This window comes from Neovison vison, chromosome 3 (genome assembly GCF_020171115.1).
Source record: "Neovison vison isolate M4711 chromosome 3, ASM_NN_V1, whole genome shotgun sequence".
NCBI lineage: Eukaryota > Metazoa > Chordata > Mammalia > Carnivora > Mustelidae > Neogale > Neogale vison.
The window spans coordinates 175,637,420-175,651,335 of record NC_058093.1 but is presented as its reverse complement, the minus strand read 5'-3'; the positions used below and the strand labels follow the sequence as shown (position 1 = coordinate 175,651,335).

Sequence of the window (13,916 nt, the reverse complement as noted above, 5' to 3'; positions counted from 1 at the left end):
TTTCTCATAAAAGGAAAATTTAGAGAGGAGGAAAGAAAACTCTCCATTTTAGATGCAATGTCCTACCACTCTATCAAAGCTCAATGAGTAGAGGTGTTCCATAGGGAGCAAGAATAGATACCAGGTTTTAGACAATAAAAACAGTCAAAGGTAAGGATTTCTGCTTTGCCAACAGAATAATTAAGACTTAAATCACCTCATTAGGAATAAAGTATAAAAAAAAGAGCAGCATGACTTGAAAAGATATCCACCATAGGTCAAGAATAACCAAAAGCAGCACTAAAGGCAAATGAAACAAAAGCAGGGAAAGACCTAGGAATGTACTGTAAAATCACAGCAATCAAAGCAAGAGCTTAAAAAGGGAGATTTTCTGCTTGTTCATGAAATGATAGCAGGAATGAAAACTAGTACAACTAATCTGAAAGATAATGTATATCAAAAGTCTTAAAAATGAATGTACCTATTGACTCCATGATTATAAATTCAGAAATCTACCCCTAGAGAAAGAATTAAAGATTCACTCAATATGCAAATATTTGAACACTATTTTCAGGCATTAATCTAGGAAGAGAATAAAACAGACAAGAGTCCCATTCTTCTGGAATTAACATTCTAGTTAGAAAGATGGAAAAATGATGAGAAAGATGGAAAATGAAATATAGTAATTAATTCCTTAGTACGTTATGCAGTTATCTATGTGATAGAGAAAAGAATAAGCAGAAAAAAAGAGATCAGATAATAGTAAAGTCACAGAGGGAACATAGTTGTAATCTTAAATTGGGTGATCAAGGTTAATTTTTGTTGAGAAGGTAATAGGTAAATAAAAATTTGAAAGAGGTGAGGGAATGAGGCAGGGGCTATCTGGGCAAAGAGGCAGAGGGCCCTAAGCTGAGTACACAGCTGGTACTGGAGTGAAAAAACAAAAAGGAAGAGTTACAGAAACAAAGGCTGATAGCAAAGCAGAGCTACAAAGGTCATACAGATAATTATAAAGACTTTGGCTTTTATTCTCAGTGAAACAGGAGTTTCAGCAGAAGAGTAAACATCTGTTTTCTCTTGTGTTTTCAGCAGAAGTGTTCTCAACAGAAGAGTAAACATCTGACTTCTCAAACTTTATGTGGACAGGCATGAAAGGAGAGATGAATTAAGAGTCTACTATAGCATTTAGGTGGTAATTCCTCAAGATGAGGTTTTAGAAACAGAAATGGTAATAAATGGTCAATTCTATATAAATACTGAAGATAATGCCATAGTGGCAATCCAATTTTCTTACACACTGGATGAAAGGAATGAGACAAAGAAGAATCAGTTGATTTTTGGCCTAAGCAATGAAAAAACAGAGTGATAAACAATTTGAATGGGAAAATTATGTGTAGTTAGGATTCAGTGAACAGATCAGGGTTCCCATCTTAAGATATGCTAGTGGAGATATCACATGGGTAGCTGCACAGACAGAATTGAAATTCAAGAGGTAAGTTTGGCAATATTTTCAGTATTTGACTAAAAATTACCATTTCTGGGGCACCTGGATGACTCAGTTAAGCATCTGATTCTTGACTTTTGGCTGATTGCTCATGAGCTAAGCCTCATGTCTGGCTCCACGATCAGCGTGGAGCTTGCTTGAGATTCTCTCTCTCCCTTTCCCTCTGCCCCTTATCCCACTCACACACACACTCTCTCTCTAAACGGATAAATAAAATCTTTAAAAAAAAAAAAATTACCATTTCCACCACCTCCACTGAGGAGTCACCGCCATAACACTGGTATTTAGAACCATGTAATTGGACAAGATCACTAAGGAAGTAAGAGAAGAAAAGGGACCAAGGACTAAGCTGCGAGGCACTTCAATATAAAGAAGGTTGAGAAGAGAGGTCAATTTTATCTCAATTAAAAGAAAAAGATAAGAGGGCGCCTGGGTGGCTCAGTGGGTTAAGCCTCTGCCTTCAGCTCAGGTCATGATCCCAGGATCCTGGGATCGAGCCCTGCATCAGGCTTTCTGCTTAGCAGGGAGCCTGCTTCCCCCTCTCTCTCTCTGCCTGCCTCTCTGCCTACTTGTGATCTCTGTCTGTCAAATAAATAAATAAAATCTTTAAAAAAAGAAAAAGAAAAAGATGGGAAGAGAAGAGAAGAAAGAAGGCAGCCAGTGAGATATAAACAGAAGTATGATTTCTCAAAAGCCAAGTGAAGATTATTATATCAAGGAAGAAAAGTGATAAACTGTAAATACCTTGAGTAAAATGGGAACTGAAAGCTGATCACTGGATTTAGCCACGGGTGACCCTCAAAGAGTACAAGAGAATGAATAAGAAAGAATGGGAAGAGACGCACCACTGCTGATAGTAAATACAGTCAACTCTTTTGAGGAGTTCTATAAACAGGAGCAAAAACTGGGCAGTAGCTGGTGAAAGAATATGATGTTTTTAAGATGGGAGAAATAAGGGGCGCCTGGGTGGCTCAGTGGGTTGGGCCTCTGCCTTCGGCTCAGGTCGTGATCCCAGGGTCCTGGGATCAAGCCCCGCATCGGGCTCTCTGCTCTGTGGGGAGCCTGCTTCCTCCTCTCTCTCTGCCTGCCTCTCTGCCTACTTGTGATCTCTGTCAGATAAATAAAGAAAAAATCTTTAAAAAAAAAAAAAAAAAAGATGGGAGAAATAAGATGGGAGCTTCCTTATATATAAGGAACAATATCAGAGGTAATAAGTAGCCTGGTTAGGAGTTCAAGCTCTGTAATTCTTCTGCTAGGGTCCAAATTCTGGCTCCAACACTTACTACCAGGATGGCCTTTGTTAAGCTACCTAAAATCTCTTAGCCTCAAGTTTCTTCAGTGAAGTAGGGTCATTATGTAACATTAGTTACCACATAGGATTAAAAATTAAATGAGATGATGTTCATAAAGAACTTGGCATGCTGCCTGGCACAGCAGCAGATAGTAATTATTACTAGTACTTAGGGTGAGGATGTGTACAATGACTTAGAATATTCAGTCACGTGTAATAATAAAAAAAGACTGAAAACAACCTAAATGTCTAAAAGAACACTTCTGGAAGAAATCTGTTATATAAGCACTACATAAACACTAAAAACAAATACACATTGACATATATATTAAAGATGTTCATTATATTTTAAACAAAAAAGTAGGTTAAAGGAGTATGTTCCATATAAAACCACTAAAAAAGAAAAAAATATAGAAAAAGGCCTGAAATGATAAACACCAAAGTATAAGTGGTGGTTCTATCTGGATGGTAGAGATAAGATGTTCTTTATGTTCTTTCTGCTCATCTATGTCTTCTATTTCCTATAAACTATAATACATACACAAGAAAAAATATTTTTAATATGAAAGTTTATAATGAACATCATAAGTAGTAGTAAACACTTTGGCAGGGTCCAGACAGAAAAGACTCTCTAAAGCAACTGATTTGTAAAGATCACTAGCAAACAGTCCAAAGGAAGGATAAACACTTGTGAGAAATAAGGTGTAATGAAATAATAAAGAAATGGAGACCAGAACACAAGCCACTTACTTGTATAATTCAACTACACAAATTTGCAAGGTAAAAAAAAAATTCTCAATTGGGAGACATCCACAGGAAGCCAGGAAGAATAAATCAAGAGTACAGAGAAGATGGAAAGATAGGTTGGTACATTTCTTTGAGTTAAAATGGAATGAATCATTATAGAAGATTAGTTTTAAAGGAGAGGTATCTTTACTCTAAAGATGACTTTGATAGAAAAGAAATACTGATTGATGAAGAGGCTAAAGTAAGGAAGTTCACAATGACTGCTCATAATCTTCTAATTAAAGTAGAAAGAACTTTTTTAAACAGTGAAGGAATGTGACATGTGGTCAAGGGATAAAATAGTAACAGTTTGTGAAAAATTAGTATAAATATAATACTTACGCAAAGGATTTTGTCCTTCACTTGCATAATATTCATACATGCCACTTTTAACCAGTGTGTCATAGTGAGGTAGGAAGTCAATTCGTTCTTTTGTAGCTGTTAGTAGTAACTGATTAACTGACTGTAGCAGGTATAGAGTGACTCCATCTTTAACAGTGTCATCTGTAATTAAGAAGTAATATCGTAAGTGCTACATAGCACCAGAAATACAACTGATTTGTAATTTTGAATATGCAAATGGTATCTATAAGATATCTTTAAAGATAGTACAGGCAAACAATGGATCTATCTATAAATTCAGCTGTTTTATTAAGGATAGTACCGTACAATAGGCCCAAATACTTCCACTCATCTGAAACACTCAATTCTTAATACGTTAAACTATCACAGGAAATCAGATGATGAACTGCATTAGAGAGGCATTAACATGAATGGAGAAGTAGAATTAAACTTAAAAGGAATCATATGTGAAAACGTGGCAGGTCCCAAAATCTAATTAGATAAAAAAAATACAATGGAAGAATCCAAGTTTGTGAGAATTAATTTCTTGAGGGCCCACGTAAAAAAATGTGGCCAGGTATTGCACAACATCTCACCATCTGCAGCCATAACTGATAACTATATTTCTATAATCTTGTTTTAAAAATATGACCTCAGGGCGCCTGGGCTGCTGAGTCGGTTAAGCATCTGACGCTTGATTTCAGCTCAAATCATGATCTCAGGGTGATGAGGTAGACCTCAGGCTCCATGCTCTATGGGAAGTCTCAAGCTGCTCTCCCCACTCCGCCCCTCCCCCCACTCAAACACATGTGCTCTCTAAAATAAATAAATAAATCTTTAAAAAAAGAAGAAAAAAAAAATGACCTCTGCATAAACTGCACATATATAGTCAGTTTCCTCCTCCATTCGAAGAAAATAACCAAAATTATCAATAGTTTTAGTTACTTATCTGTGTAATGAAATACTTATTGCCCTATGATGTACTAGAACATATTAAATATAAAGGCATCAATTAAGCAATGCTTACCAAAATTATCACAGGTAATTTCTTTCCTACTTGTTGTTGTAATAACAAATTTCTCTTCGGGTGAAATGCCAAGTGTCTATCCAAAATAAGAGAGATAAAATCAATTATTACACAAAGGAAATAAATATGCCATTCAAGTTTATAAGATGAAAATATTGAAAGTATATCATAATCTTGTAACAATTACTGTTTACATAAAAAAATCTAAGTTTCAACTCTTCAAAACTGAAATTTTACAACTAATCAAAAAATGAGAATTAGAAAAATGAGTTAACATTTTCATTAAAATTTTATATATCTTTAAAATTAGAAGATATACACTCTTTCTAAAATTAAACAACAACAACAAAAAAAAATAAAATAAAATTAAATTAAATTAAACAACAATGTACAGTTAAGTGAAAAGACCAACTTCTACTTCAGGTAATGATAGACTAATCTTAGAACAGTCTTACCACCAAAGACAACTAAAAAAAAATCTAGACTAATAATACTTGAATCTTCAATAGCTATATTAAACCCTATTGGTTCCTACTGAAACTAATTAAGGCACCAACTCCTAACTCTAAAAACTAATTGAAGGGAAAGAAGAAAGCATTTACCTTGCTTTTTTGTACCAACTATAGTTACAGGTAACCAAATGGCTGTACTTGGTGAGGTTAAGCTGTTCTTTAGAGAACTGCAGCTAATAAATATAAGAGGAATGGCAATCAGAATATCACCATCACTAGATGAACCACCAGCTCAAATTTTATTATGAAGGAATCCAGCTGAACTATCTGAATCCCACTAATATTATCTTAGCATTGTTAAGGGGGAGAAATATCCATTTATTACATGCTTCTCGATATAACAGAACATAAAGCACCAGCACCACCTATAAGTATTCTTTGCCTCCATACCTCAAAGAAGTTGAACCTAAACTTTGTTTATAAACTTTTAAAAATAACTTGTTTACAGGATATATGGAGATAAAATAAGTTACACCATAAAGGAGCAGAGACAAATCCAGAATGTGTACTATTAAAGAAAAACCTACTTGATTTCTTCAACAAGCCAATGTCAGGAAAAATAAGGAGACTGGGGAAAGAGGGTTTTGCTCAAATGCTCTAAATTTTAAAAGAATTAAGATGCATAAAAAAACCAGACTCAACATTTGAGGACCCAGTTGGAATCCGGATTTAAATAAACTATTAAAAAAGACATTTTGAAATAGGTATCTGAATATGGATTAAGCTATTAGATGATATTTTAAGATGTTAATTTTGATGGTATGATCACAGAAATGCATGTGAAAGAGATAGGAGCAAAGTGAACCAGGAACTGGAATATGCTACAAAAGACAAAAATGATGCTTGTGTGGTACTTGGTAACTGTTGAATCTGGATGATGAGTTAATGTGTGCTCATTATACTATTATATCTATAGATGTTTGAAGATTTCTATAAGAAAAAATTTGTAATGTAAAATATACTATAATAAATTAGTGGAAGAGAACAGTGGACCCTGAAACAGGTGTATGTGTGTGTGTGTATGCGCACACACACACACACACACACGGAGATGATCTTGGCAGACAAGAGGTGACATTATAAATTGGTGGGAAAAGAATAATTTCAATGAATGATAATAAAACAGCTAGTTAACTGCATAAAAATGGTAAAATAAAATCCCCATCTCAACATACACAAAAAGAAAGTCCAAGAGAATTAAAGACACTGCATACTAACCCAAATTTTAAAGGAAAACATAAGGGAATAATTTTGAGTAGAGAGAAGGATCTCTGAAAATATATAAAAAGTGCAAGCCATAATGGAAAAAACTAGAAAATATGAAAAGATGCTCATCTTCACTAGTTATTAGAGAAATTAAAATAACTTATCATTCCCATGAGACTGGCAAAAATTTTAAGTCCTGATACTATAAAGTATAGGCCTCCATATAGGGAAACCTTATCCACTGCTGAGAAGACTGAAAATCAGTACAACTATATTGAAGAGCAATCTGGTATCCTTTACTAATACTGAAGATAACCATCTCCCATTCAATTCCATTCTACAGAAATGAAGCTATGCATATAAACTGATGGGGAATAAAATTGTACTTGTTTAACAAACTGTTTTTACAGAACTTCATTAGGGTTTTGTGCACTGAGTCTTTATTCCTTAGCTAGTACTACTTTATTTCTCCCATCCAAGTACTAACCAGGCCCAACCCTGCTTAGCTTCCGAGATCAGACGTAGCTAGTACTACTTTATTTCTACAGTGTCCCACTTGTTAGTTCAGGTGCTTATGCATCCTGTAAAACAAAATTTGTTCTTACAGTTACTGAAAAAACTATGTGCCCAGCTGAATTTTTAAGATCTATGTAAATCTGAAAATTAAATATTTGTATCTAATTATTCCATATGCTCTTCTCCATTAATCTATTATTCAATTAAGATACTAAGTTATCGGGCGCCTGGGAGGCTCAGTGGGTTAAGCCTCTGTCTTCGGCTCAGGTCATGGTCTCACGGTCCTGGGATTGAGCCCCGCATCGGGCTCTCTGCTCAGCAGGAAGCCTGCTTCCTCCTCTCTCTCTCTCTCTGCCTGCCTCTCTGCCTACTTGTGATCTCTGTCTGTCAAATAAATAAATAAAATCTTAAAAAAAAAAAAAGTTATCTTTTTTCTTTACTCGTAATTCTATATACAAATTATTTCTTCAATAATTTTTCCAAATATTTAGAAGCATTGATATTGACAAATATAAATTAAATATTTCTAATTATGTTTTTGTTCAAGATGGCATACCCTTTTCTCTCTGTATTTTTAGCCTAATTCTACCTTATCAGGCATAAACTAAAGACTTTCATGGGTTCATGTTAACCTGGTCTTGAATACAGATATACCTTCTCTGCCTTTCCCTACACAAAAGCAGGATAACGTTCTATCTGGGCAAGTGTCTTGATTATGTTTTTTCCATTTTTATATGAACACTTTGGTCCCATCTTTTTCTGGGTTAACTGGTAATGAAGATGGAAGTGCCTTTAATGGGTAATAAAAATTACCTACCTTCCATCTCTATAGGTCAGCCTCAAACTACTCGCTGCCCAACTTCTCTCAAAAGCCAATTTTAAGCAAGATCTATAAAGGGCTAACTAAATTATAGTCCATAAAATCTTCAGATACTTTAAAGTTCATCCATGGGTTAAGTCAGAAACTATATACTTCAATGCACTACTCTGAAACTCTGCAAATTAGCCTTCAATGATTTGTCCTTTGACATAATATCCAATGGTTTTGTCCCTGAATCACTCAGACAAGGAACACCCATACTGCACTTGAGTGAGAAATCTCTAAAAAAAAATTTGAGTGGTTACTGGCTAACACAGCTTGCACTACCCAAAGTAACACAAATATCCTACCTTGCATTAAAGGAAATAAGCAGCAGACTTTGCTATCTTTAGGGATGTTGTCCATTTTACCAGGATTTATAAGGAATCTACGGAGAAATTTTTCTCAAGTCAAAGATTTGCTTCACTAGCACTTGGAATGTTTTTATTCTATAGACACTGTAGTTTTTCTATAAATTATCTGTCCTTTGTTTTGACCTCTAAGAAACTCAAAGCTGATTTCATGACTCAGCAATGGTGTAAGATATTTGTAAGGTATTATCAAAGTTTGTTAACTCTCCTCAGGTTACTATTTTATTCCTTCCTATATCTACTTTTATATTTCTTCCTTTTCTGGATTTTTTTCAAGATTTCATTTTTAAGTAATTTCCACATCCAACATGGGGCTCAAACCCACAACCCCAAGATCAAGAGTCACATGCTCTACAGATTGAACCAGCCAAGTGCCCCTCTTCTTTTGGAATTTTTAATATATGTGCCCTATGTACAAGTTCTTTTTAAAGGAAGAGAGTGATTCATGTAACTAAACAGCTATAAACCAACTATTAGGTAAGGGTCCTGCCCTCAAGGACCATACAGATTTTTTTTTTTTTTTTTTTTTGTACAATGATATAAGTGCCATGGTAGGGTCACAAGGTATAGTGAAACCATACAAAGGGAAAAGTAGGCATTTCCTTAAATATGGAGATAGAGGGGAACGTTTACATACTTCCCTTAATGTCTCGATATATCTTAAGAACTAGGCAAATGAATCATCCTCTAATCTTTGAGTCTGCAAGGCCACAAGGGTTCAAGTGAGTCAAAAGTTGCTTATCACAGGTCTAAGGGATTCTTCCAGATCTATTCCTTCCTCCCTTTTTTTCCCCTTTTTTACTCTTTCGTCTTTCTTCCTCTTTTTTTTTTTTTCCGTCTTTCTTCCTCTTGATTGCTCCCTTCTTCCACAAGGTAAGCGTTCCCCAAATAAGTTTAGGATCCATAATACTTTCTAGCATTACAAACACTTACTGGTTTAAGTTCTAATGAAAAACTTTAATTTAGTGCACTATTTTACCTCCCCCCTCACACACACACAAGGAAAATGAAGGCTTTAGTAAATAGTGTGGGCATTGTGGAGGTTTTTTTTTAATAAAAATAACAAGCATCAGAATCAAACAGACATCCACTCTAATCCCAGTTTCACTCCTTAGTATGTGTATAACCTTGGACTTAATTGAATAATTTAATTTAATTGTTCATGTAGGTAATGGAAACAATGTTAGTATAGGATTAGGTTATATAATGTAATGATGCTTTAAAAAGTAAATTCTCTGGGGGCGCCTGGGTGGCTCAGTGGGTTAAAGCCTCTGCCTTCGGCTCAGGTCATGATCCCAGGGTCCTGGAATCGAGCCCCACATCGGGCTCTCTGCTCAGCGGGGAGCCTGCTTCCCCCTCTCTCTCTGCCTGCCTCTCTACCTACTTGTGATCTCTGTCTGTCAAATAAATAAATAAAATCTTAAATAAATAAATAAATAAATAAAAAGTGAATTCTCTGAAAAAAGTTAGCCTTCCATTTTTTTTTCTTACTAGTTCTTCCCTCTTACTTCTAGTCAAATTTAACCTTTGTCTCTTCCAGCAGGAAGACATGGGAAGAAGGAAGAAAGAATTAGTCAAAAGAAATAGTCTCCTTGGTTTTCAAATTAAAATACTGAAGGTGGAGCCTGAGTGGCTCAGTGGGTTAAGTCTCTGCCTTCCACTCAGGTCATGATTTCAGGGTCTGGGGATCAAGCCCCGCATCGGGTTCTCTGCTTGGCGGCGAGCTTGCTTCCCCCCTCTCTCTCTGTCTATCAAATAATTAAATAAAATCTTTTAAAAAAATGAAATAAAATACTGAAGGACTGGGGCACCTGGGTAGCTCAGTCAGTTAAGCATCCGATTTCAGCTCAGGTTGTGATCTGGGGGCCACCTACAGTTCCCTATAAAGCGAGGAGTCTGCTTCTCCCTTTCCCACTCCTCTAGGCTCATTCACGCACTCTTGTTCTCTCTCAATAAATAAATATTTAAAAATATGTATCTAGGGGCGCCTGGGTGGCTCAGTGGTTAAAGCCTCTGCCTTCGGCTCAGGTCATGATCTCAGGGTCCTGGGATCAAGTGCCGCATCAGGCTCTCTGCTTGGCAGGGAGCCTGCCTCCTCCTCTCTCTCTGCCTGCCTCTCTGCCTACTTGTGATCTGTCTCTGCCAAAGAAATAAACAAAATCTTTAAATATATATATATATATATATTTAAAGAGTGGAATAAATGTATATGTTCCCTATTACAACTTAATTTGAGGCAAAGAGATATAACAAAGAATATGGGTTCTGGGTTTGAATCCTAATTTGAGACTGTACTATCTGTTTGACTTAAGTGAGTCACCCACCTTTAAAAGTGACTTTCCACTTCTGTAGTAATACTTCCCCCATCTAACAGTTAGTGAGACTTCTCATAGGACAGAATTTATTTCTAGATGGAAAGTAAATCAGCACAACCTTTTTGAAAACCAACCTGAAAATACCTATCAAGAGCTTTAAAAATATTCCTGACCTTGGAGGAAACTTCCAAGAGCCTTAACTAAAGAAAAATAAAAGACATAAAAGACTATTATTCAAAGATGTTTATCATGGCATTACTTAAAATTGGAAATAATGTAAGTGTCGACAAAAAGAAGGGATTTGGTTATGTAAACAGTAGTACTAAACAAACCATTTCAAACTTTGATTAGGAAGACTTGCCTTAAAAGAGAAAAATACTAACAATATTAAATGAAAAAATAGCTATAAAAACTGGGGTAAGAAAACAAAGAAATAACCCCAACTGCTACCAGAAGTTGTAAACTTTACAGTGACAAAAAGGTTTACTTTTCCCCGCTCTGGTTCCATATTTCCTTTATTTTTTTTTTAAAAGATTTTATTTATTTATTTGACAGACAGATCACATAGGCAGAGAGGCAGGCAGAGAGAGAGGAGGAAACAGGCGCCCCTCCATATTTCCTTTAATTTGCAGATCTTTTTAACAACAAAATTAATAAACATAAAGAGTTTATTTTTGGTATGGTTTTGAATAGATAACATTCATCAAAAAAGATGAGCACTCGGGGCGCCTGGGTGGCTCAGTGGGTTAAACCGCTGCCTTCGGCTCAGGTCATGATCTCAGGGTCCTGGGACCCAGCCCCGCATCGGGCTCTCTGTTCAGCAGGGAGTCTGCTTCCCTCTCTCTCTCTCTGCCTGCCTCTCCATCTACTTGTGATTTCTTTATGTCAAATAAATAAAAAAAAAAATCTTTAAAAAAAAAAAAAAAGATGAGCATTCATTCACTTGGTTTTCATATATACATGGGAATCTGCTATCACCAGGCACAGAATGAATTCAGTCTTTATACATTTTTCTCTTCACTCATTCATTCTAATTTCGACATTTACCGTGTATCAGGCATGGTTCTAGACACTGGGAATACAGTTGTGAACAAACCAAGGTCCTAGCTCTCAAGTCCCTTTTATTCTGTGGGTCTTGATTTCAATTATTTCAGCAACTACAGAGTTATGCGTCTAGAACAGTACTAAATCATCAGTCTAATCAATTTAAAACAATGCTTCTCACAAAGTTCTCTTCCCTGGGAAACTAAGTGTTCTCTGTAGCTTAAAAAGAACTTCATGTGGTTAAGGCTGCAGAGAACTACATTCCTCCTTTAAAGCTCAGGCACCTCCTCCACCTCCTACCTATAAAATTCTCACAGTTTAAAGTAGCTTTTCCTACGTAGTCATTAATTTTTAAAGCAAACTAATACAGTGTAGATACATATATCACGAATATATACATATACACACATATATATTCATTCACACACACACACACATATATATATCACCCATACATGTACACATAACACACTCAGGCATACACACCCTTTGGTGTTCCACAACTGCCCACAGGCACCTTTCAAATTAGTTCTAAAACTCTCAAGGGCCAGGGTTCAGAAAACCAGAAGGGCAGCTTCCACCTGCGAAGCTAACTGGGACAAGTGTTTTCACTACGGAGGGACCCTGTCAGGGCGGGCCCATAAACCTCCTTGACAGGACGACAGGGGAAATTATGGTATCACTGAATGCACCTGAGGTCAATCGACTCAGGAATTTCAGAACTCTGAACCATCGCCACACTCCTAGCAGAGGCATCAGGTTCTAACTCTGCGCTCGTATTTTTTTTTTTTTTTTTTAAAGTTCCAAACGAAGAGACACAAGCGCCTATCCCTACTGGAAGATAAGTTTAGAGTACTAAGGCCTTAGAGTACTAAGGTCGCCACCGGCCAATTAAACCCGACGTAAGAAATCCCGGGCAGCGAGAAGCAGCCCCACCCCGACCCCGTAAAAGGGCAGGGGGAGGCCTACGGAGATGCTGGCTCTGCACTCCCAGGCCGGGGCTGGGACCGGCCCAAGGCTTCCAGCCGCCGGGCCACAGGCATGGCGGGCACACGGGAGAGAGAAGCCAAGGCCGCAGAATTAGGGCCAGGTGACAGGTTTATTGCCCTTGGTGAGCAACTTGAGTGTCTCGTCACCCTCCCAACCCAAACTCTACCCGCGCATCCCTCCTTGGCCCCTTCGCGTACCTGACACACAGAGACGCGGAACCTTGCGTAGTCCGAGCGCTCCTCGACCTGCAGCACCCGGTCCCCGAGCTCGGACTCTTTATCGCGCCGGTCAAACAAGTACACCGTCCTGCAGCCGTCGCCTCCGCCGTCCTCTCCGGTCCCCACCGAAGGCCCGCCGCCGCCCGCCGCTGCCATATTGGGGGAGAGGAGAAAAAACAGCAGCGCCGGCGTCCGCCGCGGCCGCGCTCGGGGCCGAGGTGCAGACTCCGCGCGGCGCTCTAAGCTCCAGCCCCCGGGGCGGTGCGAGGCCTCTAGCCCGGCGCGCTGCAGCTCCTCCCTCAGCGGCGGAGGCGGCGGCCGAGCAGCGAGCGGCAGGCGCGAGGATCACCCGGGAACCGATTCAAACGAGCTTCTGCTCGTTCACACGTCACTTCCGCGGCCCGTCGCTCCGGGGCAGAAGGGGGCGCGCAGCACGCTCTCTGTAGGGCCGGGACCCGCGCCCGCCGCCTTCCACGCGAAGCTCGCAGCTCGAACCCGGACCACGGCCGCCACTGGGAACTGTGGCGCAGAAGGAAGAAGAGCCGTCCGCGGCGCTGAGTAGGCGGGGCGAATCCGGCAGGCCGCGCGGGAGGGGCGGGGCTTCAGCGCCCGCCGCCGAGGGCCCGCCCCTTTCGTCCTCAAGAAGTTGCGAGGGAAGCGCGGTTGCTTTTGGGCGCCTGCGCTCTTGAGGGGAGACCCAAAGCCTAGGAAGGAGGGCTAGTACCAAGACCGGCAGCGGGGTTCTTCGGAGTGGTTGTTTTGTGCCGGCCGAGAGAGGGTTCCGGTACCTACCAGCCTCAACGTCACCCCCGACCGAATCTGCCTGGCCTCGAGCTCCCGGCGCCGCAGCGATGCTGTCCAGGCCAGGGATGCTGCCCTTGCCCCGGGGTCGCGGGAACGCTGCGGCGGGAAGCGTCAGGCCGGCGGGCCTTTGGGTGGAATTTCCTCCGTAGCGA

The 13,916-nt window shown here is 39.1% G+C and overlaps 1 protein-coding gene across 1 annotated transcript in view; it reads right to left on the bottom strand.

Moving 5' to 3' along the window:
• Positions 1-13,443, bottom strand: part of SMCHD1 (structural maintenance of chromosomes flexible hinge domain containing 1) — a 149,686-nt gene extending 136,243 nt beyond the window's left edge. The window contains exons 1-3 of the mRNA XM_044243330.1: positions 12,940-13,443; positions 4,930-5,005; positions 3,903-4,064 (exon numbers count right to left, since the gene is read on the bottom strand). Coding sequence (XP_044099265.1) covers positions 3,903-4,064; positions 4,930-5,005; positions 12,940-13,116 — 415 coding nt within the window. The 5' untranslated portion in view covers positions 13,117-13,443. The remainder of the gene's footprint in view (positions 1-3,902; positions 4,065-4,929; positions 5,006-12,939) is intronic.
• Positions 13,444-13,916: the final 473 nt, after the last annotated feature.